The sequence below is a fragment of the Medicago truncatula genome, chromosome 2 (genome assembly GCF_003473485.1).
Source record: "Medicago truncatula cultivar Jemalong A17 chromosome 2, MtrunA17r5.0-ANR, whole genome shotgun sequence".
Classification (NCBI taxonomy): domain Eukaryota; kingdom Viridiplantae; phylum Streptophyta; class Magnoliopsida; order Fabales; family Fabaceae; genus Medicago; species Medicago truncatula.
In genome coordinates this window covers 40,946,600-40,972,433 of record NC_053043.1, presented here as the reverse complement: position 1 = coordinate 40,972,433, position 25,834 = coordinate 40,946,600, and the positions used below count along the sequence as shown (strand labels likewise).

At 34.9% G+C, this 25,834-nt stretch overlaps 1 protein-coding gene across 1 annotated transcript; it reads left to right on the top strand.

The window, feature by feature from the left end:
* Nucleotides 1-19,550: 19,550 nt before the first annotated feature.
* LOC11407932 (gibberellin 2-beta-dioxygenase 8) lies at nt 19,551-25,697 on the top strand. The gene is made up of 3 exons (XM_003596590.2): nt 19,551-20,002; nt 23,042-23,363; nt 25,467-25,697. The coding sequence occupies exons 1-3, from the start codon at nt 19,551-19,553 to the stop codon at nt 25,695-25,697; spliced, it is 1,005 nt and encodes a 334-aa protein (XP_003596638.2).
* Nucleotides 25,698-25,834: the final 137 nt, after the last annotated feature.

Below are 25,834 nucleotides of genomic sequence, written 5' to 3'. Positions count from 1 at the left end.
TAGCCAGATATAGTTACTTGCCTTTTGTTTCAATCTCATTTTTGCATGAACCGCCCTTCCGGGTTTTCGATTCATCGAGACGCTCATTCTTGCCTGAGTTGCGTACAATCTCAGCGAGCTTTTCATATATATTTTTTGTCCCTTATTTTTGCCTGGACCGCCCTTTCGGGTTTTCGATCCACCGGGAAGCGCATTTTTGCCTAGGCCGCCCTTTCGGGTTTTCGACCTACCACGCTGTTCTTTTCATATTTCTAGGCAAAGTACTTCTTGACTATATCGGCATTCACTGGATTTGGAAGTTCTACACCATCCATGTGTGTAAGGATTAAAGCACCACCGGAGAAGGCCTTCTTGACAACATAAGGACCTTCATAGTTAGGCGTCCACTTGCCCCTTGGGTCGGGTTGCTGGCTTATCCTCCTTTTCAATACAAGTTCCCCTACCTTGAATTCTCGAGGATGGACTTTCTTGTCAAAAGCAGCCTTCATCCTTGCTTGATATGATTGTCCACGAGCCATGGCATCCATACGTTTTTCCTCAATCAAATTCAACTGGTCATACCGGCTCTGGCACCATTCAGCCTCTGATAACTTTGCTTCCATGATCACACGGAGAGACGGGATCTCCACTTCCAAAGGAAGAACCGCTTCCATACCATATACAAGAGAGAAAGGGGTTGCCCCGGTTGAACTGCGCACGGTAGTACGGTAGCCATGCAGAGCATAGGGTAACATCTCATGCCAGTCCTTGTAAGTGGTTACCATCTTCTGGACAATTCTCTTGATATTCTTGTTGGCGGCCTCAACTGCACCATTCATCTGAGGTCTATAAGGAGAAGAGTTATGATGCTCAATTTTGAATTCTTCACAAAGAGCTTGCACCACATTGTTGTTCAGGTTGGTACCATTGTCAGTAATAATCTTGCTGGGAACACCATATCGACAGATGATGTTGTTCTTGATGAACTTAGCTACCACTTGCTTGGTCACATTGGTATAAGATGCTGCTTCGACCCACTTGGTGAAGTAGTCAATTGCCACTAAGATGAAACGATGACCATTTGAAGCTTTCGGTTCAATTCTTCCAATCATGTCGATGCCCCACATTGAGAAAGGCCATGGGGATGACATAACATTGAGAGCGTGCGGAGGCACATGAATCTTATCAGCATAGATTTGACATTTGTGGCATTTTCTGGCGTATTGGTAGCAATCATGCTCCATGGCCATCCAGTAGTAACCTGCCCGTAGCAACTTTCTTGACATAGTATGCCCTGTAGCATGGGTCCCGAAGGTACCGTCATGTACATCATGCATTAACTGCTCTGCTTCATATTCATCAACACATCTTAACAATACCATGTCGTAGTTCCTTTTGTATAGAATATCTCCATCTAACAGGAATCTACCGGCCAATCTTCTCAGGGTCTTCTTGTCTTGTTTGGAAGCACCCGGCGGATACTCACGGCTTAGCAAGAACTGCTTGATGTCATAGTACCAGGGTTTATAGTCAACCATATTTTCACCAGCCCGATCGATCACATCTCCAATAGCAAACACATGTGACGGTCTTTCAAGGCGTTGCACCTTAATTACTGGCACATCATTCCAATGGTTTACTCGAAACATGGAGGATAAAGTAGCAAGGGCATCAGCCATTTGATTCTCATCGCGAGGAATATGGTGCAGCTCAACCTTTGTAAAATATGTCAGCAAACGTCTCGCATAATCACGATAAGGAATCAACTTAGCATGGTGGGTCTCCCACTCACCCTTTATCTGATTGATGACGAGCGCAGAATCTCCATAGATGTCGAGGTGTTTGATTCTCATGTCAATTGCTTCCTCGATCCCAAAGATACATGCTTCATACTCAGCCATGTTGTTTGTACATTCGAACAGAATTCGGGCGGTAAAGGGAATGTGATGCCCTTGCGGGGATACAATGACTGCCCCAATTCCTTTGCCATAAGCATTGACAGCACCATCAAAGACTAAACCCCACTTGCTAATGGGATCTGGACCTTCATTAATCAACGGTTCTTCGCAGTCTTTGGATTTCAAATACATGATCTCTTCATCGGGGAAATCGAATTCAATTGGTTGGTAATCATCAAGAGGTTGATAAGCAAGGTGATCGGCAAGAATGCTACCTTTGATTGCCTTTTGAGTTTTGAACACAATATCATATTCAGACAAAAGCATCTGCCAGCGTGCGATCTTCCCAGTAACGGCCGCTTTCTCAAAGATATACTTTATCGGATCCATTCTGGATATCAACCAAGTTGTATGATTCACCAAATAATGACGCAGGCGTTTGGCAGCCCAAGCTAAAGCACAACAAGTCTTCTCAAGCATTGTATACCGAGTTTCACAATCGGTGAACTTCTTGCTTAGATAGTAGATAGCATGCTCTTTCTTTCCAGTTTCATCTTGTTGACCAAGCACGCATCCCATGGATTCATCAAATACTGCCAAATACATAATCAAAGGCCTTCCTTCCACGGGAGGGACAAGGATAGGTGGTTCCAGCAGGTAATTCTTGATGCTATCAAAAGCTTCTTGGCATTCATCATTCCATACAACAGGCTGGTTCTTTCTAAGTAGCTTGAAGATCGGCCCGCAGGTTGCAGTCATATGAGATATGAATCGGGAGATGTAATTCAAACGTCCCAAGAAACCTCTGACTTGCTTCTCTGTCTGTGGAGCTGGCATTTCTCGGATGGCCCGGACTTTATCAGGATCGACTTCAATGCCCTTTTGGCTGACAATGAAGCCTAATAACTTTCCGGACCTGACACCAAATGTACATTTGTTGGGATTCAAACGCAGCTTGTATTTTCTCAACCTTTCAAACATCTTTGTTAAATATTCAACATGCTGCTCCTCATCTGCTGACTTCACAATCATGTCATCCACATATACCTCAACTTCTTTGTGAATCATGTCATGAAACAGAGTGGTCATTCCCCTTTGGTAGGTAGCACCAGCATTGATTAGACCGAATGGCATCACTTTGTAGCAGAAAGTACCCCATGGAGTGATAAAAGATGTCTTTTCTCTATCTTCAGGAGACATCTTGATCTGATTATAACCGGAAAAACCGTCCATGAAGGAGAACACCTTAGATTGAGCAGTATTATCAACAAGCACATCAATATGAGGTAATGGAAAGTTGTCTTTTGGGCTGGCTTTGTTCAGGTCTCTGAAGTCAACACACATCCGAACTTTACCATCCTTCTTTGGCACAGGCACAATATTGGCAACCCATTCGGGATACTCAACTGTCATGAGGAAACCCGCATCAATCTGCTTTTGAACTTCATTCTTGATTTTGAGAGCCATATCAGGATGAGTCCTTCTCAATTTCTGCCTGACGGGAGGACATTCAGGCTTGGTAGGGATCCGATGCTCCACGATCATAGGGTCTAGACCTGGCATATCTTCATAGGACCATGCAAAAATATCCGGATATTCCCGGAGGAGCTGGATGATCTTCTGTTTAACCCCTTCCTCTAGAGTAGCACCAATCTTGATTTCTTGCTTGTTTTCCTCGGTACCTATGTTGATAAGCTCAATTTCTTCCTGGTGAGACTGAATGGCTTTCTTTTCTTGCTCAAGTAACCGAGTGATCTCATACGGTATGTCATCACCTTCCTCATCTTCGGCTTCATACACAGGGAAATCAAAACTTGGAGGAACCGTAGGATTACTGTGTTCAACGGGTTTATTATGGTTCAACCTGCATATAATGATTGGATGATTTTAGAAAGAGTTTTTTTTTTTCATGCAGATTTTTGAAATTAATAAGAAAATACAGACGTTTTGGTTTTTTCTGGCATTACCATTGTTTCCAAGGGAAAAAGCACTAAAAAAAAAAAAAAGTAGTCGTGGAAGAAACGACAAAATTTTATTAATCAACGGCAATGCCGAAACAAACATGCCCTTACAGAAAATATCACTCTCGCTTTGGGCAGAGCGAGAGGATTGTTATTTTGAAAACAAAGCATTAAAGCAACAAGACACATTACTCAGAAACATGCATGATTGAAGGAATGTCAATGGCATCCCAATCTGTCGCAATGCCTCCTGGTGTAACAAATACAGGCCTGAGACCAGATCCAGTGGCTTCTTCAGAGATAGCATTAACAAACCCTGCACTGTGGAAGACTCCCGAGGAAACCCTTGATGACGGGGAGAACCCGAGACCTTCTTTACGCTTGTTCTCACAGAGCTGTATCACCTTGCCCCAGCCGGCAGTCTGACCTTCTTGAATGGCTCTCTGAGCATCCTTCAATGAAGCCATAGCAGCCCCAGCTTCCTTTGACTCTGCACCTTCAATGGTCAAACCTTGGAAAGCAGTCCCTTCAGCAGACCCTGCTTCAATACAAGAAAAAGAAGACAATTGGCTGACTAAGTACGCTTCTTCACCATGGATTGTAACGAGTTTTCCATTCTTCACAAATTTCAACTTCTGATGTAAGGTGGAAGTAACCGCACCTGCATCGTGTATCCACGGTCTTCCCAACAGGCAACTGTAGGATGCATTAATGTCCATCACTTGGAAGGTAACCAAGAAATTCTCAGGGCCAATGGTTATCGGCAAGTCTATCTCCCCCAGCACATTCTTTCGAGATCCGTCAAAAGCTTTAACCAAGAAAGTACTTCTCCTCAACGGGGTCCCACGGTAGCTCAACTGATCTAGAGTTGTCTTGGGCATTACATTGAGAGAGGAACCGGTATCCACCAACACATTTGATATCATGTCTGATTTACAATTCACCGAGATGTGTAAAGCCAGATTGTGACTCTTTCCCGCTTCCGGCAATTCTTCTTCACTAAACCAGAGATTGTTACAAGCAGTAATATTTCCCACTATGCCACCGAAACGATCTACCGTAACTTCGTGGTCAACATAAGCCTGCTCCAGCACTTTCAACAAGGTATTCCTGTGAGCCTCAGAGCTTAAGAGTAATGACAAGACAGATATCTTCGAAGGAGTCTGCAGCAACTGATCAACGATCTTGTAGTCGCTCCTCTTTATTATCCTCAGAATCTCATCTAAATTCGAATCCTCTATAGATTTGCCAGGCTGGTTCACATCTGTAGCAATGGGTGAGACAACGGTTGGAGTTGCTTCTTCAACTGGTGGAATGGTCGGTGTAGCTACCTTCTTCTGAAATAACGGCGGACGAACTTTCCCGCTTCTTAGCGCTGCAGAAGTCCCTTCGGCAATATTGCTTACTGTGGCAAAGGAGGCTAGAGGCACCTCTACTCCATTTTCTATCATAGTAGCATTGTATTTGTATGGAACAGCCTTATCCGAAACATAAGGAATTGGTCCTGGCAACCTTATCACCAAAGGCTCAGCATTCTTCTTCAAAGGTGTACTCTTGACAGGCGGATCGTGAAAAACCGGCATAATCACGCAAACATCACTGACAGTCAGAAGATTATCATTCATCAAGCTTTGGATGTCTTCTTGAACAGTATAACAACCCAAAGGATCACGGAGACATCCCAGACACTTGGCATGATCATGATTGAACAGAGAAGCTTTGCACAGCTTGATGTGTAGAGGTACCAGAGGAGTTGCGACGTTGCGGACATCTAGTCTCGGAGCTTCTTCACACACTTCGATCATATTCACAGCGGCATGATTTGGAAGAGGATTGTCGAGGACGTGTGGGACATTATTCTCAAAAGTCAGCTTCCCTTGATCGATGAGCTTCTTCACGATATACTTCAAAGCATAACACCCCTCGACATCATGACCTAGGGCACCTTGATGAAAGTCGCATTTGAGATCAGACCTGAACCTTGGAGGCAACGGATCAGGTGGGGGCTTACCCTGTCTAGTTGTACAATGCCCTCTCTGGAGTAAAGTTGGAAGCAACTCAGCATATAACATCGGTATCGGAGGGAAAGTAGGCCTAGCTTGCTGATTTTGTTGTTGTTGTTGAACCGGCATCTGTTGTTTCATCTGTTGGGCAATCGCATTGACGGGCACTTGAGGCTGGCCCGGCGGCAAAGGGTACTGATGATAAAACGGTGGGAAGAACGGATGCTGAGAATACGGCATATATGGGTATGACGGAGGCATTTGAGCTGCATTGATAGGAGCAACAGTAGCCATTGATTGACCGGCTCCAGCTGACACCATCCCCACTTCCGTTTCTTTCTTCTTGTGGTGTCCATTACCGTACCTTTTCGATGCACTCGTAGAAGATTCAGCTTTCTCAAACACAATGATTCCATCCCTGACTGCTTCCTCAAGACGGGTTCCCATAGTGACCATCTCCGAAAAGTTGTTCGGGGCAGCGATGATCATCCTCTCAACATAATCTTTCTTCAAGGTCTTTAAGAATGTCTGGGTCATTTCTTCCTCATCTAAAGCAGGAGTGATACGGGCAGCCGCCCCTCTCCACCTTTGCGCATATTCACGGAAACTTTCCTCCTTCTTCTGAGATAGGGACCTGAGAAACTCCCTATTTGGCCTCAGTCGAGTGTTAAACCCATAATGGCTCTTGAAAGCGGTGGCTAACTCATCAAAGGTATGGATGTCATTCTTACTCAAACTAGTATACCACTCTGCGGCATCCTCCATCAGACTATCCTGAAAACAGTGGATCATAAGGGAATCATTGTCTTTGTAATTGCCCATCTTCCGGACGTATTTGATGATGTGATTTTGAGGACAAGTTAGCCCGTTGTACCGGTCGAAGTCCGGAATCTTGAACTTTTTAGGAACATCCACTTTTGACACTAAGCAAAGGTCTTGAGTTTTGACAGAGTCTGCATTCCCTCGATTGGCCTGGATCTCGTGACGGAGTTCTTTAGCAAGTTCCTCCATCATCTCTTCCATAGTCTTGGTTACGGGGATGCTTCTGTGCTGTGTGTTGATGTTAATACCTTGAGGCAGAGTGTGCACCAGAGGCTCAGTGACAGCTGCTGTTGTTTGTGGCAAAGTAGCAATGATGGAGGCGGCATTTGTTGCAGGGATCAGAACATTGTTAGCAGTGCCCGAGGTGCTTGCTGTAGCAACGGGAGTGAAGAACGGTGGAAGCCCATACGGAAACCCCACTGGCATAGTAAAGCGGTTGTCTGCAGAAGTGGTAGGGAGCACGCTTGTAGTTACTGGTGCAGCTGTGGTTGTAGGGATAGCTGTAGCTGATTGCTCTTGAGCAGCTAGTAGAGCAGTCATGACGTCATTAGCTTTAGCCAATTCCTCCTTTAGAGAGGCTAACTCGGTGCGAAGCTGAGCGTTCTCTTCTTCCATAGCCCTTTTCTTTCTTCTGTATTCTCTGGTTCGATCAATTCTATCTGGTTCGTAAACTCTCTGAGCACGAGCCACTTTTCACACTGCGGCAGAGGAACCAGGAGATAGTGAGCACTTGGAAGCCTTTGTGACCAATGCATGATGCATATGATGCATGATATGCAAATGCGAATGCAAAAGACTTATTTTTTTCATCGAAGGATTTTAAAACAAATTAGAAATCTTGCAAATAAACAAAATTACACAACATTTTCAACAAGGTAAACAAATAGAGCTCTCAAGCATAGGAAGTAGTCGGAAGATCATCGGACTCGGAATCTGAATCACAGTATCTGTCAAAGAAATCTCGTCGTCCTCGAGCTCTCTTGGAATCCCTCATAAGCAGCTCGTCTTTCTCTTCCAACTCCCTCCGGGCTTTAGCTAGTTCTTTCTTCAACATCAGATTCTCATGAGTCTTCTGCTCATCTCTACCATCCAAAGTCATGATTAGATTCTCAGCTTGATTGTACCGAGCTTTCCACACTTGCTTCTCACGACTCTCCATAGCTAGATGCTCCTGATACATATCCTGAGTCGCGGGGAGCAAAGGTAGAGGCATAGATGGGGTAGATGAAGATACATATCTCATAGCTGGATAAGGCATACCAATCTCCTCAGCTCGATCTATCACCCACTGAGTATAGGCCTCATGAGCGACACCGGATCTCACACCTAGATGCTTCACACTCTTCCTTCGAACCTTGGACCAAGCGTCTATGAAAGCTTTCCTTTGTCCGGTGGGAGCATTCATGTAGAAGAAGAACTCTGGAGATGTGGCAAGATTGATGGGCTTCGATTTCATAGGGAAACCGAACTGTCTCATAGCAAGCTCGGGGTTGTAGTTGATTCCTCCACGGGTACCAAGAAGAGGTACATTGAGAAAGTCTCCGCAACCCATGATGATTTCCTTTACCTGAGCGGCCGGAGTGAGCCAGACGACCTCATTAGGAGTAAGGGCCATAATCCGCTGCGAGTAGGACCAGTTCTCCGAGTTGTCATGGAAGGAACTCGGAAGGTGCGAAATAAACCACCTATACAAAAGAGATGTGCAGCAAAGAATATATCCACGGCCCTTGAGAGTCCTGTCATGAATGGCGTGGTAGGTATCCGCTAGCAAAGTAGGAACCGGGTTCTTGGAATGAAAGATCTCGATAGCATTCATGTCCACGAAGTTGTCGAGGTTCGGAAAGAGAATGAGCCCGTAGATAAGCAAAGCAAGAATAGCCTCGAGTGTATCCTCAGTAATATTATATTCAACCTCCATTCCTATCCCAAGGATCAACTCATAACATAGGTTAAATACTCTTAAACACCTTAATTGAACTCCTAGTACTTCTAGTTTTGAGGTTTGAAATTATTCCCTAAGTTTTGGATTAACTTAGAAACGGTTATGCTGAATTTTCCTAAGATTTCTCTAAGACCTTTTTGGAGTATTTTCATCATATCTCAAAAACCAAAAATCATTTTCAAGTAAAACCAATGCCATTGGAAAGCTAACAAAATTATCTACAACTTTCATGAAGACTTCCAAACCTAATTCAGAACAGAAAATTCCAGAAAAGTTGATTTTCCTATGCTCGGAAAAAAAGGACGATTGTGCTGACCCCTGTGTAGTAATTTGATCATATCTTGAGTTCTATGTGCTTAAATCGAGTGCCTCAAAAGCCGAGTGACAGATAACATCCATATGTACAACTTTTATGAAGGCACCTAAACCCAGTTCGAAACTTAAACTTGTCAAACTGAGACAATAAAAACGTGTTTTGCACACCGAAAGCAAAATCGCAGTTCAGCTGCGATTTCGCCTTTGGGGAAATCTTTTCGACTCCGTTTTCGATACAATACTCTCCAAACATGACCCTAATCATTACCCTATGATCACCCTATCATTATAACACTAATTATTCATCAACCTACTGTATTATCCACTCTTTTTAAGACTAGAAACTCAATTCGAAACCTAAACTAGTTTTCCTTAATTCTCAACTTTCAATTTCATCTTTTAATTCTAATCTCTCAAATTCTAAAACCTCAACCTAAAACCATGTTAAATTCATCTTCAGAATCACATACTCAAAATTATTGAAGGTTAGTCCCACCCTTACCTTAGTATTGATGATCGGCGGTCTCTCTCCCTCTTGGTTATCTTCTTTTCTTGTTTTCTCCCTTTTTCTTCAAAAAGCAGTTTCACGTAAAAACTTTTCTAAACCTAGTTTCCTCCTTATATATCTCCTCAATCCACTTTATCTTATTTCCTCTATTTCCACTAAACTCTTCTAAATTCCAAAACAGCCCCACATCTCAATATTTATTTTATTTTCAAATCTTATTCTAGTAAATAATAAAACAAGTCTTTAAATAAAATATCAACACATCACATAATCATATAAAATCACATAAATCATCAAAGTGGACTCTAAACTCTATAAAATAATTAAATAAGTAAAGAGGGTGTTACACTAACTATATCTATATTTTTTTTAGAGGTATATATATATATATATTTTATAAAACTAAGAGGAATTCACATTCCAAATTGTTATCATGGTTTTTGGGTGCCAAGCCATTAATTGGACTTGTACCTTTCGACCGTTGATATCTCTCTTTTTTCTTGGGAAGGGTAAAAGGAGAAAAACCCTTGAGTTTCCGAATTCGGGGGTCGGTTTTACTACGGGAAGGTGTTAGGCACCCGGAGTAACTATAGTCCTCTATAGGAGCCGTTTTCCTAAGTTGATTTCTACGCTTTAGTTTTATTGCTTATTTGTAAAAAGAAGGTGTGATTAGTTAAGAATGGGGGTGAGAAGAAGTAGAATTTGATTTTATTTCGGCTTGGAGGGGTTAAAGTCCCTTGCCTACGTACCGTTTTACGGGATCAAAACCGGCGTAGTTCTTGCTAAAAAAACTTGTTTTTTGTTTTAATTGTTTGATTTTAAGTTTTGAAAAAAGGTTTTGAAGAAGGAGATTGGGAGGCTTCATGAGCGTTAGATTTAGCAAAAAAGTAAGGTTTGATTAGTGATTAGAAAGAAAGTCTAAATGGTTAAGATGGATTGAATTTTTCTTAAGAAAAAAGAAAGGAAAAAAAATGAAGTGTTGACTTCATATTTATTATGAAAATTTTTGAAGTGAAGTTCAATTGTTTTTTTTGGAAAAAGGATGGATTTTCTCTAAGTGTTTAAAACCTAAACGCTTATTTAACCATACAATCCTATGCATACATCTAAGGTGAGTGTGTGCGTGTCGGTGCGTCATAGTGTCCATAGTCCATATTACAAAAATTGCCTAAATACATTCTATGGCCCCTTTGCCAAGCTACAAACCAATGATAACAAATTACATCACCAAATGAATTAAAATTTGCAAAAAATAAATGCTAAACTAAGGAAAGTGGGGGAGGTGGTGAAATGCTATGAATGAAGTCACATAAGGAACAAGATGTTAGTGAAACAAGGCAAAATATAATGGGAATGATGAAAAATGCACCAAATGAATATGCAATAAAAAGGGGTAAAAACATGAGAATTTATCAATCACAATATGTAAAAAATGCATCAAGAACATATATGGAATTTTAATGAGCAAAAATTAAAGAACAAAGTAAAGGAAATAAATGCAAAAATAAGCGAATAAATTCTAATACTTAGAGGAAAAATTAAAATGATAGGGAAATATTTTTTTTAGAAATTTTTAGAAGCATAAAACACCAAGAAAGTGTAAAAAAAGCATTTAAAACACAATTAAAAAGCAATTTAAAAAAAACTCAGCAGGATTTAATCTGGACCGTTGGATGAATCCAGAGGTCCAGATCAAGCTCTCAAGATCACATCACAGCCATTTGATCAAAGATCAAAGGGTCCAGAAAAAAGCATAAAAGATAGTGTAAAATTGCAGGAAGCACAATGACCGTTAGATCAACAATCTAACGGTTCAAACAGAATATGCAACATACTCCACACAAAAGATCATACACAGGAAACAAAATCAAATACACAACAGCCATCAGATCTTGGAACAATCCAGATCTGATGGTTCACAATATGAAGGAGCATAGCAAGAGCATGTACGCGCGCGCGTGGGAACAAAAGAGTATATAAAAGGAACTTCAACAAAAAAAAACACCAAATCCTCAAAAAAACTTCTCTCTACTTTGGATTCTAGAGAGAGAGAGTCTGTCCTCTCTCTAGAATCCGGTTGTCTTCTCCGGTCACGCTTAGCTTCTCCGGCGCGGTGGCCGGCCACCTCAAGGTGGCGGCGCCGCCGCCGGAAAACTTTCCTTGCTCCGATTCAAAAAATTTTTACGTTTTCAAACATCCTTTTTTACGTACTACTCGAATCCGAGCTTAGATTTTTCAAAAGAGCTTTGAATCGGAGTAGATCTAAACTTGAACTTTGAGGAAAACCTTTTTTTTAGAACAAAGAAAAAGGAAAAGGAAAGCGCGGAAAGTTACCTTTCCACTGTGCTTTGCGGTTCTGGCTTGTGCTTGTGATTCTGGCTTGTGCTTGTGATTCTGGCTTGTGCTTGTGATTCTGGCTTGTGGTTCCGGCCTTGCGCTTTTGGTTGCACGGCTCTGGTTTCACAGTTCTGGTTTCACAGTCCTTCGCGTTCTTCTTCTTCTTTCTTCTCTGTGTTTTGCGAGTTGGTTCTGGCTTCGCGTTTCCTCACGTTTTTCCTCTCCTCTGTGATCGGTGCTGGAGTTTCTCGCCTCCGGTGAGAAATTCGTACCTTGAATTGCAGGGGAATCAATTCAATGATGAAGATTCATCGGTGAATCTCTGAGAATTGGTGAATTTGTTGCTGAATCTGGTTCTGGAAACAGTTAGGGTTTTTCTTTGTTCTTGAGACTTTTTCTGTTTTGATCTGTAACTGAATGGAAAGAGAAAAAGAATCTGTTTGTGGTGATTTCAATGATTGTGTATCTGATCCTGAGAATCTGACACTGTGTTGTTTTTATAGCTGACATGTGTGAGTGATTGGACCATTAGAAAGCTGACATGTGGCATTGGACTGAGAAAGGGGCGCTGCCCTGTAATTTTGACTTGAGGGACCTGTTTGCAATTTTAAAAAAATAGGGACTAAACTGCAATTGACAAAAAGGACTGAAATGTAAAAAAAAGAAAATTCTGGACTGACACGCAATTTTGGACCTCTTGGGGACCAAAATGTAAAATAAAAATAAAATTGGAATAAAATTGGCAATCTGACAAAACGTAAAGTGAAACTAAAATAAAATTGACAAAACGGACTAAAACGAACCAATGGCCTAAATGAGGTACTTCAAAGTAACCTCCCCATGCCAAAATTTTATGTGAAATGACCAAAATGCCCCTAGGGCTAAAAAATGACCTAAACAGACTCAAATTGACTTGACACTGACTCAGACACAAGTTTGAAATGAAATTAGCAGGGTTTACTGATGAAATGTTAAAAATCAATCTGAAAAGACTCAGAGACAGTCACAAGGATGAAAATGGGTCCCACTGCAGGAAATGACCAAAATACCCTTCTGTATGACTTTTTGCAAATTTTGAAATAAACTGTAGAAAAAGCAATGTAATGATTCAGAGACACTTTTGAATGACTTACAAGACAAGTAAAGACATTTCAAAAGGTTTTATGCAAGAAAAACATAGGTAAAATTGTGATTGAAAATACTGCGAGGCAGAGACAATTTGAACTGTGCAGTTGAAATTTGATTTTTGACAAAGTTTGAAATGCAATTGGGCCCAGTAATTTTAGGTCCAAAAACAGGGTATAACACAAATGTTTTCCCCATGCAAGTTAAGTAGGAACCTATTGAGATTATCTCGGACGATGAAGCTGAGATTGAACAAATAAACAATGAGGATGAAGTAGGAGCTGGAAATGAAATTCAAGCAAATGCAAGTGTTGTCGACAACGTGGAAGAAGCTGGCGGCGTGGATCATCATCACTTTGAGAAGAATGTCACAATAGCTTTGGCTTCCGTTGAAAGGCCCCAAGCTTTGGTATGCAAAAATTTACTTTTTATAAATCTAATATCATCTTCTATTATCAAATAAATATTTTTATCTGTTAAGAGTAACAAATAACACACGGATAAATATTTCCTCCAAAAAATTGTGCTGAAGCATTCTATCTAAGTTAACATTTTGATTTTTTATTTTATGTAGCATTTTCCTAATCAAATATCCAAAAGGGTCTTGAAGAGGAAATATCTAAGGATGATTTTGGAAGATGTAGAGACACATAAGACATATAATTGCAAGGTTAGGACTGCTAATAGGAGAAATGCTGAGAAAAATTTGGATGATGAATGGTTTGACTTCGTCATAGACCACGACTTACAGGAGAATGACTTATTGATCTTTGATTTGGAGGATCCACCGACCAAAATGTATGTCAAGCATGTCCGCATCCAGTAAACAACAGGAGGGAGTGGTTAGTTTTGAAATTGAAGATGATCAGGTAGTTTTGGAAATGTAATTTCGTAATCCGTAATGCATGAGTACTTTAAAATCTGTGTTGTAGAGTTTGTGTTTTGATCACAAAATCTGAATATTTTGTTTTAGTTTCCAACCATATTTTGTACTCTAAATTAACCATCATGGTGGACACATCTTAAATTTGGTATGTTATTATAATGTTACTACTATATTAGTAGTATTCTATTTACAACTGAGTTGATGTGTATAAACATGATAATATAGCTGGTAATTGACATTTATATACTTCAACTCAGATTTTCTGGTAAGAGATTATATTAACATTAGTTTCAAATACAATACTACATATTTTTGTAGAATATGTTTAGCTAATAATTTTCAAAAAAGGTAATTCAACCCGTGCGAAACACGGGTTTGTAACCGATTAATTTGATAAAAAAATATGAGATGACAAGAAACAAAGATCTCATATTATTGAATTACCAAAATTTCCCTTAAGAGGGCATAATTGTAAAATCAGCTAGCATCAATTTTAATAAATAATTAGTAGACAATTATATTCATCTTTTTAAACTGATAAAGTTGATCATTCAACATCATTAAACCTTCATTAAAGATGCTCTTGTGTATCTTAAGTTTTACACTCAGATGTCAATTCATCATTTTTTTTTTTATTAAAATACGAATAAAATATTATTTATAAAAAAAATGATATTTATACAATCATTTTGTTATAACTTTTGATTAACTTTCTCTCTTATACTTACATTATATTTTTTTCTCTCTTCATTATTTTTGACAAATAAAAAAAAAAAAACAAGATTGTCATCAAAATTTGTCTTCAAATAAATGTACATATATCACTCTCTCTTTACAGGAAGTTGGATTGAAAGTTTGCAGAATCTTGTGGTCAAAACTTGTGGGTAGGGACAACCAAAATGGTTTATCACGTGGTACTGCATGAGAAATATGAAGAAGATACACCTCTGTCACGTGGTACAGCACGTGCATTATCGGCCTGACGCTGTTTTTCGCGTGGTAATGTTTTTTGAAGACAAACAAAGTCTTGAAACTGAGAATATTATCCGTACCGTAACCGTCTTATTCTTTGTTCCTATTTGTTGAAAAATGATATTTGTGCAATTAATTTTGACAAATTCCATGATACACTACCGGTATATTAAATCATCAAATTTATATTGAAAAGAGTTGTTTTTTCAAAGAAAAAAAAATTATTTTCTATCATTAACAATTACAATAATTAGATCTTAGTTACCGAAAGTGTCGGCGAAATAAAATTTTACATTTTTTGAATTTTTGTTACATATAACAAAGAATATTTATTATTTTTTATGAGAAAATGTTAAAAATTTAATATGATTTTTATAAACAATGAAATGATGTCTTATAAAATATAAATATCGATAAATAACTCTTTATTTCATAAAATAATCGTTAAATTGTAAATATTTGAAGCAGAAGTACTGGCACACCTCAATTTGTGAGGTATACCGTAGAAGTTCCCATTAATTTTTATAATTTTCATAACAATTTTATATTTCATATTTACATTATGTTTTTACTTTTTATTTTCTATTGCTTTGCTTTTTATGCCAATACATCTTTTTATTTGTAAATTTTTTGTTATCTCAAAAGTTGTCATATGGTTGTTCAAATAACACAATTTTTTTTATATCCTTTGCATTTGATATCCTAACATTCTTTATCCATAGAAAAAGATAAAAACGCATTGAGCAAAACATTACACGCCCCTGACCGTTCTAAATTTATTGGTTGTGGATTTGACGATTCGGAATCCTACTTTTAGTAAGCAAATTATTCATATTCATGTTTTGATTCATATACTAAACCAAATTTGTTCCTTCCAATTAGGGCCATTTTCATGGCGTTCTTCTAAGAAATGATGTTTCAATTAGGGTTTTACCGAGTTCTTTACACAAGCATTTCACTTTGGAGTAGTAACTGCTAATAATAAGAGTACCTTGAGTGCACGCACATAAATTACATTCCAATTGCAAAATGTGAGGGTCGTTGCATCTTTGGAAGCGAATGTGAAGATTATTCCAAATGAACCCGCAATAGTGTTGGAGTAGATTATATTGAAGTGAGTTCTCTGGTGATGGATGTGATCTCTAAGAAGCCACAACAAATCCATGCGTGTTCAAAATATCGTCCTCAGCTAGAGTGGGGTATAAAACCATCTATAAAATTGAGTTTATCCTTTCAATTAGGGCCATTTTCACGACGTTCTTTCAAGAATTGAAGTTTTCACTGTCGAGATCATGAGAAATTAGGGTTAATCTTGTGTGATCATTGTCTTAGTCTGTCATAATGAGTAGCACATATGAAGAAGATGAAGAACTCGAACGAGAATTGTGGGGAAGAATAAACAAAAGATAATTCGATCTATCATGCCCTTGATGCAAGTGAAGAGAAAATGATTAAATCTTCATTTAGTAAATTAATTGAATGGATGTTTACACAAGTAACTAACTCTAGCTATACAACTAACTATTTAGCTTAAGGTAAGCAAAGTAAGGGTGAAGCTTAATAAATGTCAACATAAATAAGTCTTTATTTTTTTTGAAGGAAAATAAGTCTTTATTTAACATGTCTCTGCACTAGGAAATTTGGCTTATGAAAATAGGTTTTGTTAACTTGTAGCCTAAAAGCATAGGTTAAAAAATTCAAAAATAAAAATTTTACACGAAAAATATGTTTGGCTTAATGAACAACTTTTAAGATAAATATCTTTTACTTTTAATTTTAAATTCTCTAAAAAAATGTGTTCATTACATATTAACATTTTCCTAAAAACAATTAGTTCCACCCACTTGTCAAAAAAAATAAAATTAGTTCCACCCAAATTAGAAAACATATTTTTTTTTGGCTTAATTGCACTTTTGGACCCCTATCTTTCCAAAAGTTGCAGTTATGGCCCCCTAACTAATTTAAATACAAAACAGCCCCCTATGTTTTGATTCTTTGGCAGTTTTGGACCCCCAGTCCATTAGTGAGGTGCCACGTGTATTATTTAGGGGGCCACGTGGCACCTCACTAATGGACTGGGGTCCAAAACTACAAAAAAATCAAAACATAAGGGATTGTTTTGTATTTAAATTAGTTAGGGAGCCATAACCGCAACTTTTGGAAAAATAAGGGTCCAAAAGTGCAATTAAACCTTTTTTTTTTACGGAATAGAAAACATTATTATATATTTGGAATAAACTGGAAGCATGAAAAAGTATTATACAGAAAAAAGCTATTATTATTTGAACACACAAAAGAAATTTGTGGACCTATTGATATGACTACCAGATCAAACTTTTAGTGCACAAACAAAACGACGGGAAACAATATTCTGTCAATTTTTTTATGAACTTAAGAATTGATTTCTCAAAAGTTATGTGTTTGGATAATTTTCTGGGAGACATATTATTTTACATAACTTTATGACAAAAATCTATTGGCCGTCATAGGAACAGTTTCTTTCTTTCTTAAAGGGGTCAATCTGATATAGACTTTTAAATAATGCTTCAAAATAGACTTTAACAGATTTTAATAAAAAATATACTATATAATAATAGTATATTATATAGTAAAAAGTGAAAATAGGGATAATAATTTACTAAATTTCACTAAAAATTTGACCCAAAAAAAATTGACTAAAAATAGTAGATCCATTTTTTGACTTAATTTATATTAAACGTTGAAACACTACTATTTTTTTTGGTCAAGCAAACACTACTATTTATTTCGTCAAAAGTAAAAATCTATATAAACCTTATGTTGGCAAAATTATTATAGACCTCTAAAAAAAGTACTCTATAGAATAATATTACTTTTCTGTAAAAAAATAGAGAATAATATTACTTAAACTACAAATAGTGTTATTTATAGCATTATATAAAAGAAATTTCGAAATTACTATCATAATTATTAATTTTTTTAGAAAAATTTATCCTTAACAATTCAAATTTTTTATTATAATAAAAATATTAAACTAGCTATAATTTTAATTACATCTTTTTTGTTACAAAATTTTCCTAAGCAAACGAAATCCTTTTCCAAATTTAAATAGGTTTAGATACAACAATAAATATTATAAAATGAAACAAACAAACTAAAACAAATATTATACTACATCCTTGAAAGAAAAAAAAAAAAAAAACAGATATTATACAATAGATTATTCCACGTAACACTAGTGTGTGTATATATAATGTAAGATGTTTATCTATACTAGTAAAATATTGATTATTAATTGTTTATTATGGGTTAGTTTAGTGCTGACTTTGACACTGAAGAGACTGAGTTCCAATAACAATTGTCAAATGGTTTTAGTGCCACCATCACTAATATAATTTCCTCTTCAATTTTCTTTATAAAAAAAATCTCAAAAATAATAATTTAATTAGTTGCTGACCCTCATATTTAATTAAATCTTAATTAAAAATTTATTATGCCAAATGAAAAACATATTCTTATAGAGTGAAAAACATAAGTTAATTCATACAAGTCAATTGGAGATTTTTTTTTTAAATCTTTAGACGAGTTGAGTTTTAAAGCTTCGTAGATTAGAGTATATCTTAAAATTTGAAGATCATTGACATAGATACTTATAATTTATCAAGTAATGATCTTGTCAAAAATAAAAATCAAATAATGATGTTTTTACACCGATACTAAAGAGTCAAACTCACTCGTGTGAAATATGAATTATTTTCTTACCAACAGAACCGACTTTGAGAATCGGTGATGGTACTTAAATCATCACTCATACATAAGGATATAATTTCACATATTCAATACGTCAAATTTTCTAAAACCTAAATGATATATATATATTTTGAATGGACGGATCTAAATGATATTTATACACCTCTAATTTCCTTACACCTATCCAACACTTTATTTGCTATCTATCTCTCTCATCATCAACATAACACATCTATCATATCTCTATCTCTTTTTCTATTTTTATCTTAGTCAAAATGTTATTTAGTACATGAGTGTCCACAAAATATTTTTCTTGTAATTGCCATCCTGTCCACTTTTTATCCGATGGTATGTTTTGCCAAGTGTTCTCTGCTTCAACCATATACTCAATTGTAGTACGATTAATTCCATGCTTCCCGGATGCCTATAAATACCTGCACGCAAAACACCATTTCAATAACAAATATCCAAAGATTCCAAACTATATAGTATACTAGATAGTTGTATTTTCTTTAATATATGAAGTTGGTTTAAATTCCATAATCATCGTTTCATACTCAAGCACTTACAGGTGATCTTAGTATAATTTTTCTTATCATATCTAGTATATGTCTTTGAAGTCTTCAAACTCATAGCTGAATTCATATGTATGTGTGTTTGTGTATCATAGAAATTAAAAATTAGGGCAACACAGTGATAGCTAGAATAAACCCTTAAAATACAGGTTAAGCATTAATCAACAAGGAAAATCTTCATCTATGAACTTGTTTGAAATTTAACACTAGACTATTGAATTGAAGATTCTTTTTGGTAAAAAAGAAATTATATTAATTAGTAAGTGCAGAATTCTAGTAATTTCATTGAATTAATTTAAAATAGAATATAGATTTAACCTAGTAATTAATTGCAGAATTCTAGATCGAACTAGATTTTTGACCATTGATTTTGTTTCAAAATTTAGTTGATCATTGATTAAACAACTAATTGGAAATTCCAAAACATGCATATTTTCTTTATCATTGATTAAACAACTAATTGGAAGTTCCAAATCATCCAGCTTTTCAGAATTCTAGATGGAAATGGATTTTGAACCTCCCTTTTTAAAGATATACAACACTCTATTGGAAAAAAATCTTGGAGATAATTCAGAAAATGATTTGTACTCTAAGGTAGAGGGAAGTGAGGAACTACCTTTGATTGATCTTGAGAAGTTAAATCTTGAAGATCCTAAAAGAGAAGAGTGCATGAAAGAAATAAGTGAAGCTGCTAGTAAATGGGGTTTCTTTCAGATTATTAATCATGGAATTTCAAATGAGATTCTGAACAAGATGATATCTGAGCAAAAGAAATTGTTCTATCAACCTTTTGTGAACAAGTTATCTGCAGAAACTGTCTTTAATTTGTCTCCAAAAACATACAGATGGGGGAATCCATGTGCTACCAATCTAAGACAGCTTTCTTGGTCTGAAGCCTTTCATTTTGCTCTGACAGATATACCAAATATGGACCAGCATATAACTTTGAGGTTGGTTTTCTTCACATCAATTATTTTTTTTGTTTTTGAGGGGATCTATTTTTGTTTTTATTTTTATTTTTTTGCATTATACACACACACACAAAACTTTAGCACATTTACTTATTAGAAAATGCTAACAAGTGCTCTTAGGATATTTGATGAGAAGCCTAAAAAAGAAATAATGTATGAGATTGATATATTCAACACATTGAAACCTGAAAAAGTATTTTTTTTTTTACATAAAACTTATTGATTATTTCTATTTTAGAATCTTTAACAAGTGCCCTAATGACACTTGTTAGCATTTCCGTTACTTATATACTACCCCTTCTGTTTCTTTTTAGTGTCGTTTGATGTTTGATTTTGTGTTTTTAATTAACTATGGTTTTAATATTTTAAAGGTACAATTTATCAATTATACTCTTTCTCAATTACAAACTTACTCTTTTTCAATTAAACTAATTAATATTATGTATTTATAAAGTTCAAATTTGTTTTTTACACAGTTTTAGTTTTTAAACAAAATTTTGTTACCTTTGATAATAGATCCATGAAGAGTAGAAATTCTATAATTAAGACCGTAGTATTGTTAAAAATTTTAAAGGTGTTGAAGCCTAAACTTATGTCACACAATGTAAATCGAGTATTGGTTAAAGTCATAGTTGAAGCCTAAATTTAGATTAAAGGAGTTAGAGGAAAGTTGAAGAAAATAGTTATATATATATATATATATATATATATATATATATATATTTTAAGGAAACTTAGTTATATCTTGATTGATCTGAAGTTGAAATTTTTTAACTTATTAAAAAAATTGTTTGTTAAGGGAGAGATATAATGTCTAAAAAAAGGATTTTGTTGAACAAGTATATCAATTGATTATTTTTTTAGGGGAGAAAATCAAATTGATTGAAAAAAAAGAGAAAGTGTGTTAAAAATAAAATAAAATAATTATTGATGGATTAAAATGAGGGTACAATAGAAAATATCACTCCAAAAATCTATTTTTTAAATTTGCGTATACTATTTTAAAACGACAATTAAAAACAAACAAATGATGTATTGTTTAATTTTCCTATCATAGTTCAACACACAAACTGTGTATTCAATAATATAAAAAAAACCATTTCAACTTAAAATTTAAATATAAAATGAGTTAATGGTAGTTGTTAACATTTTCCATAAAACAATACCTAATTTTGATCCTTTTCCCAATACATATTCCTAGACAGTTTGAGACTTAACTAGGTCTAAATTATGGAGAAAATAGAATGATCTCGTATAGATCCTGGAAAATACTTTTCAACTGCCGTTGTCCCAACAACAACATCCAACGACAATTAAGTGTCGTTGGACACTTTTAAAATCAGCTAAGCCAATTTAAAAAGTGATTGAAGCACTCTAAAAAGTACTTAACGTCACATAACTGCAGTTGAAAAGCCAAAGACAGTTCATTATCGCGGGAAGTATGTTTTTGAGCAATTTGAGAAGTGAGAAGAGTAGCATTCATAGATCTTTGATAAGTTTTAATATTATGTTAGATTTTGGATTTTAGTCAACTCCCTTTTTGTTTGTAAGGTAAAGACAACTTAGACTTTAATTTTATGGAATTTACTCTTCTCACTTTGCAAATTGATCTTTTTTTTCAACTACCATTGGTTCAATATTAGTTAACTGTTGTTCGACTTTTCAGCAATAGTTAAGTGTCATTGAACAGTCTTAAAGATCAGTTTATCTGACTTAAAAAATGAATTAAGACTTGTGGATTGTGGAACTGGATTTTTATTCTCAATATAGAGACACTCTATGATATAATAATTTCTAATTGGTAAACTAAAATAATTATTTATTTACTGGGTGCCCTAATATGGACTTCCGAGTACCGAAAGAGGTCCAAAATAGACCTTTGCCTTTTTAATATTTTTTGTTATAAAATATTGCATGTACATCTCTTTCTTATGTTATAAAATTGATAATCTTTTTGAAACATGATAAGGGTCAACCTTGAAATTTTTTCTATGTGAACAATAGAATGGCCCTATCTTTATTTACTATTTGTTCACTTTTAGTCATTGGATTTGAACCTTAGCAAGCTTTCTTTTTTTGGGGACAATGAAGAATAGATGTTTTAACTTATTATCACTGTATAAAATGTAACTAAGTCCATTACTATTGTGGATGACTTTCCTAGCTTGCTGACTTGTGATACACATCCATTTCCTTCGTTTGTTTTAAGAGAAAACATGAAAATTTTGTTTAATTCTTTCGTTTAATTTTGAAAAAGAAAAGATTGATGGAGAAAAAAGTATATGCTGAAACATTTTATTTTTTCCCCTTTTGTGAGAAAAATAAAAGAAAATAGAATATCCATTTATATATGAGGATTGCATTGAAATCTTCCTTAAGGTTATAAAGTAAATTTTTTAGGAAAATGCCCAAGAGATAATATTTAAAGAATCAAATATAGTAGTAGTATTTGTATCGGAAGTTGTACCGTCAATGCATCAAAAGTTGAAAAAGTATCATTTTCAATTTAAAATTTCAGTTTTTGTCTTCCTTAACCAGTGTCCCGAGACATAACCTAAATTTTTACCCGCTATCTGAAATCTCTTTGACAATGTGAATTTCATCTATTTTTTTTATTGTATATTACAAGGACACCAACTAATTTTGGGATATTGAAGAATTATAAATCAAGCTAATCACAAAGTTAGGCACGATAGAGTAAATTATGGATTTTTGCTACTTTTGCATAGTTCATGTACATATCTAAAAATGACACTTCAAGGTTTAACAAATACATAGTTGTAATCCTCTAAAAGATGCAAATTTTTTAAAATGAAGCCTAAACTTAATATACACAACGTCATAATGTAAACTAGTGTGACACACATTTGTGCACATTATTGTAAAAAAAAAGTTCATATTAGATGCACCCTATAAAAATATATATCTAATTTCAAGATACTTATGTGTGTAAATGCCTTAGTTTGTTGTCATGTGTAGTTTTACTATGCCTTATAGAAGTACACTTTGTGAGTATAGATCAAGCCTTGAAGATTTTGCAACAAGAATGGATACCCTTGCCGAAAACTTGGTGGAGATTCTTGCTCTCAAAGTGAATATGAAATCCAACCATTTTCAAGAGAATTACTTGCCAAAAAGTTCTTTCATTCGACTAAATAGATATCCTCCATGCCCTATATCTTCAGAAGTGTTTGGCCTCTTGGCTCATTGTGACACTAGTTTCCTTACCATACTCTATCAAGATAGTGTCGGGGGATTGCAATTGATGAAAGATGGAAAATGGGTTGATGTCAAGCCTAATCCAAGTGCTCTAGTTGTTAATATTGGTGATTTATTTCAGGTGAATTTTCTTCACTTTATTTTATTTATGTCCTCTCATTATATCTTTTAAATTTGCAAATGTTACTTTCCCTTTCTTTTTTAAATGACAAATCAAGTATATAAGGAAATGTTCTTTTGAGTTTTTTAACATGACCCTTATTGCCTAACACTGTATTTTTAAATAAAAATCTTTTGCAAAGTCATACATGATTTTTTAAAAAAATAAAAATAAATAATAATATTAGTATTGTTAATTTTTATGTTGAGAGTGACATGTCTTATAATAATGTCAAATATGTATGTATCTCCCATTTTCAGTTTGCAGTAGGTAATGGGTACAAAACCCTCCAAATTATTAATATAATAGTCCAATATAGAAACACTGAGAAAACCAGAGATGAGTTGTTGGGGGGTGGGGGAACTCTCCTTCTTATTATTGCCTAACACTGTATTTCAAAATAAAAATCTTTTGTTTTTGGTGATCATTTTGGGAGATCTCCTGTGTACCAGCATTTAAAATTTATACTTCCATTTAAAATGAATTGTTATTTAATTAGAAAATGAAGAAGAAAAAAAAGCATCCTCTAATATGTAGATCATGTCTATACATTTTTATGTTAATATACAAAAGAAGAATACAATTATTTAATATACTAGTCTGTTATATATTATTTAGATACGTTAAAATTAGTTTCCGTGAGCTTAGCGCAGTTGGTAAGAAACAATGCATAATATATGTAAGGTTCAGGTTCGAAGCCCGGACACCACAAAAAAAGATACGTTAAAATTAACATAATTTAATAAAATTGTATCGAACATTAACTCTTAAACTTTGGGTTGAGTGAATATTGCATTTCCTTATAAATTTATGTTCAAGATTTATCTCTTTCAATGTGAGACTCTTAACACATTCACTCACGTTTAGGACTTGATATATGGAGTGTAATCTAAATGATCTAATAGTGGTGACCTGATAGCATGTGACCCAATAAAAATTGGACAGACTCTCAACTATATTTAATTTTTATATTAGGCTCAATTCATTCTTAAAAAATTGACTAATAAAGTGATGAAAACTAATAAACATATTGTCACATCATACATTTTCCATTGTACAAATCTTTACTATGACTTATCTCAATATCATAGAAAATAATGTCATATTAATATAAAATTTATATACATGCATGATATGATATTGACTTTCAATTCTATGGTGAACTTTGTAACACAAATAGTTGGTGAAAAGTTATTAATAAATAATACAACATCAGAAATATTACATCTATGTATTTTCTTCTCAATACTATCATTTATTTATTTATTTTCAATCTTTGTGGAAAAATTAAACTTCACTTAACTTCTTTTTAGACTAAAATTAAAAGGTCATTTAGCTTCCCCTAAAAAAATGATTGGTCTAAATAAGGAAAGAGAGAAAGTTGGGATGAGTTGCATTACTTACTTTTAAAGAAAAAAGTGGTTTTTGTGTGTATCCAAAACCAAAATGTGCAGCATGCTAATGAACACTTTATAATTCTTGAGTGTGTGTATGTATATTTGCCATTCAAAAACAAAGATAAGATAAGATAGCTGAATAACCATATGATATATTCTACTATATGCTTCAGTTAAAATCCAGATAAGACATACTATTATATTTTATATTTTCAATAAACCAAAGAATAATATGATGTATATATTATATATAAAACATAAAAGAACCCTTGTGACAAAATTTGTATTTATATTTTTATATTTTACATTATATTTTATGAGGTGATCAATCAGGAAATTATTTTCTTATTTTATCTTAAACATTAGATTGTGCAAAAGTATTATGATGTATATATTACATTACATTTTATTTGCTTACTATATATCCTACTTTTTTATTTGCCAACCAAGGAGGCCCATAAGGTTTTGCCAAAGTTTTTTCATCTTACAAGCTTAATTTTTTCGGTTAACTCATCATTAGTTGGACATCATAATATAAAAAAGTTAATCATCAGGAGTATGACATTAGTTAATTACTACAGTAAGTAAAAATATTCTCAATATTTTTTGTCTTATAGGTTGACGAAATATGGAACCTTTAATTACTCCAATATATGTGTCCTTGCAGGCATTAAGCAATGATGTTTACAAAAGCATAAAACACAGAGTGGTTGCTGCTGAAGAGGTAGAGAGGTTTTCTACAGCATTTTTCTATTGTCCCTTCAATGATGCAGTTATACAAAGTGAAAACAAGCCAGCTGTATATAAGAAATTCACTTTGAGGGAGTATAGACAACAGACACTGAACGATGTCAAAGAAACAGGAGATAAAGTGGGGCTCTCTAGATTTGTTCTTTAGAAACAAGGTGTTAAAATCAGGATTTTACTTCAGTTTCAAAGGGAATAGTAAAATTGAAAATCGTAAAATCACAATAAAATCTATATAAGATAATAAAGTCGAAAATCGTAAAATCGCAATCAAAATCGATGGATTCT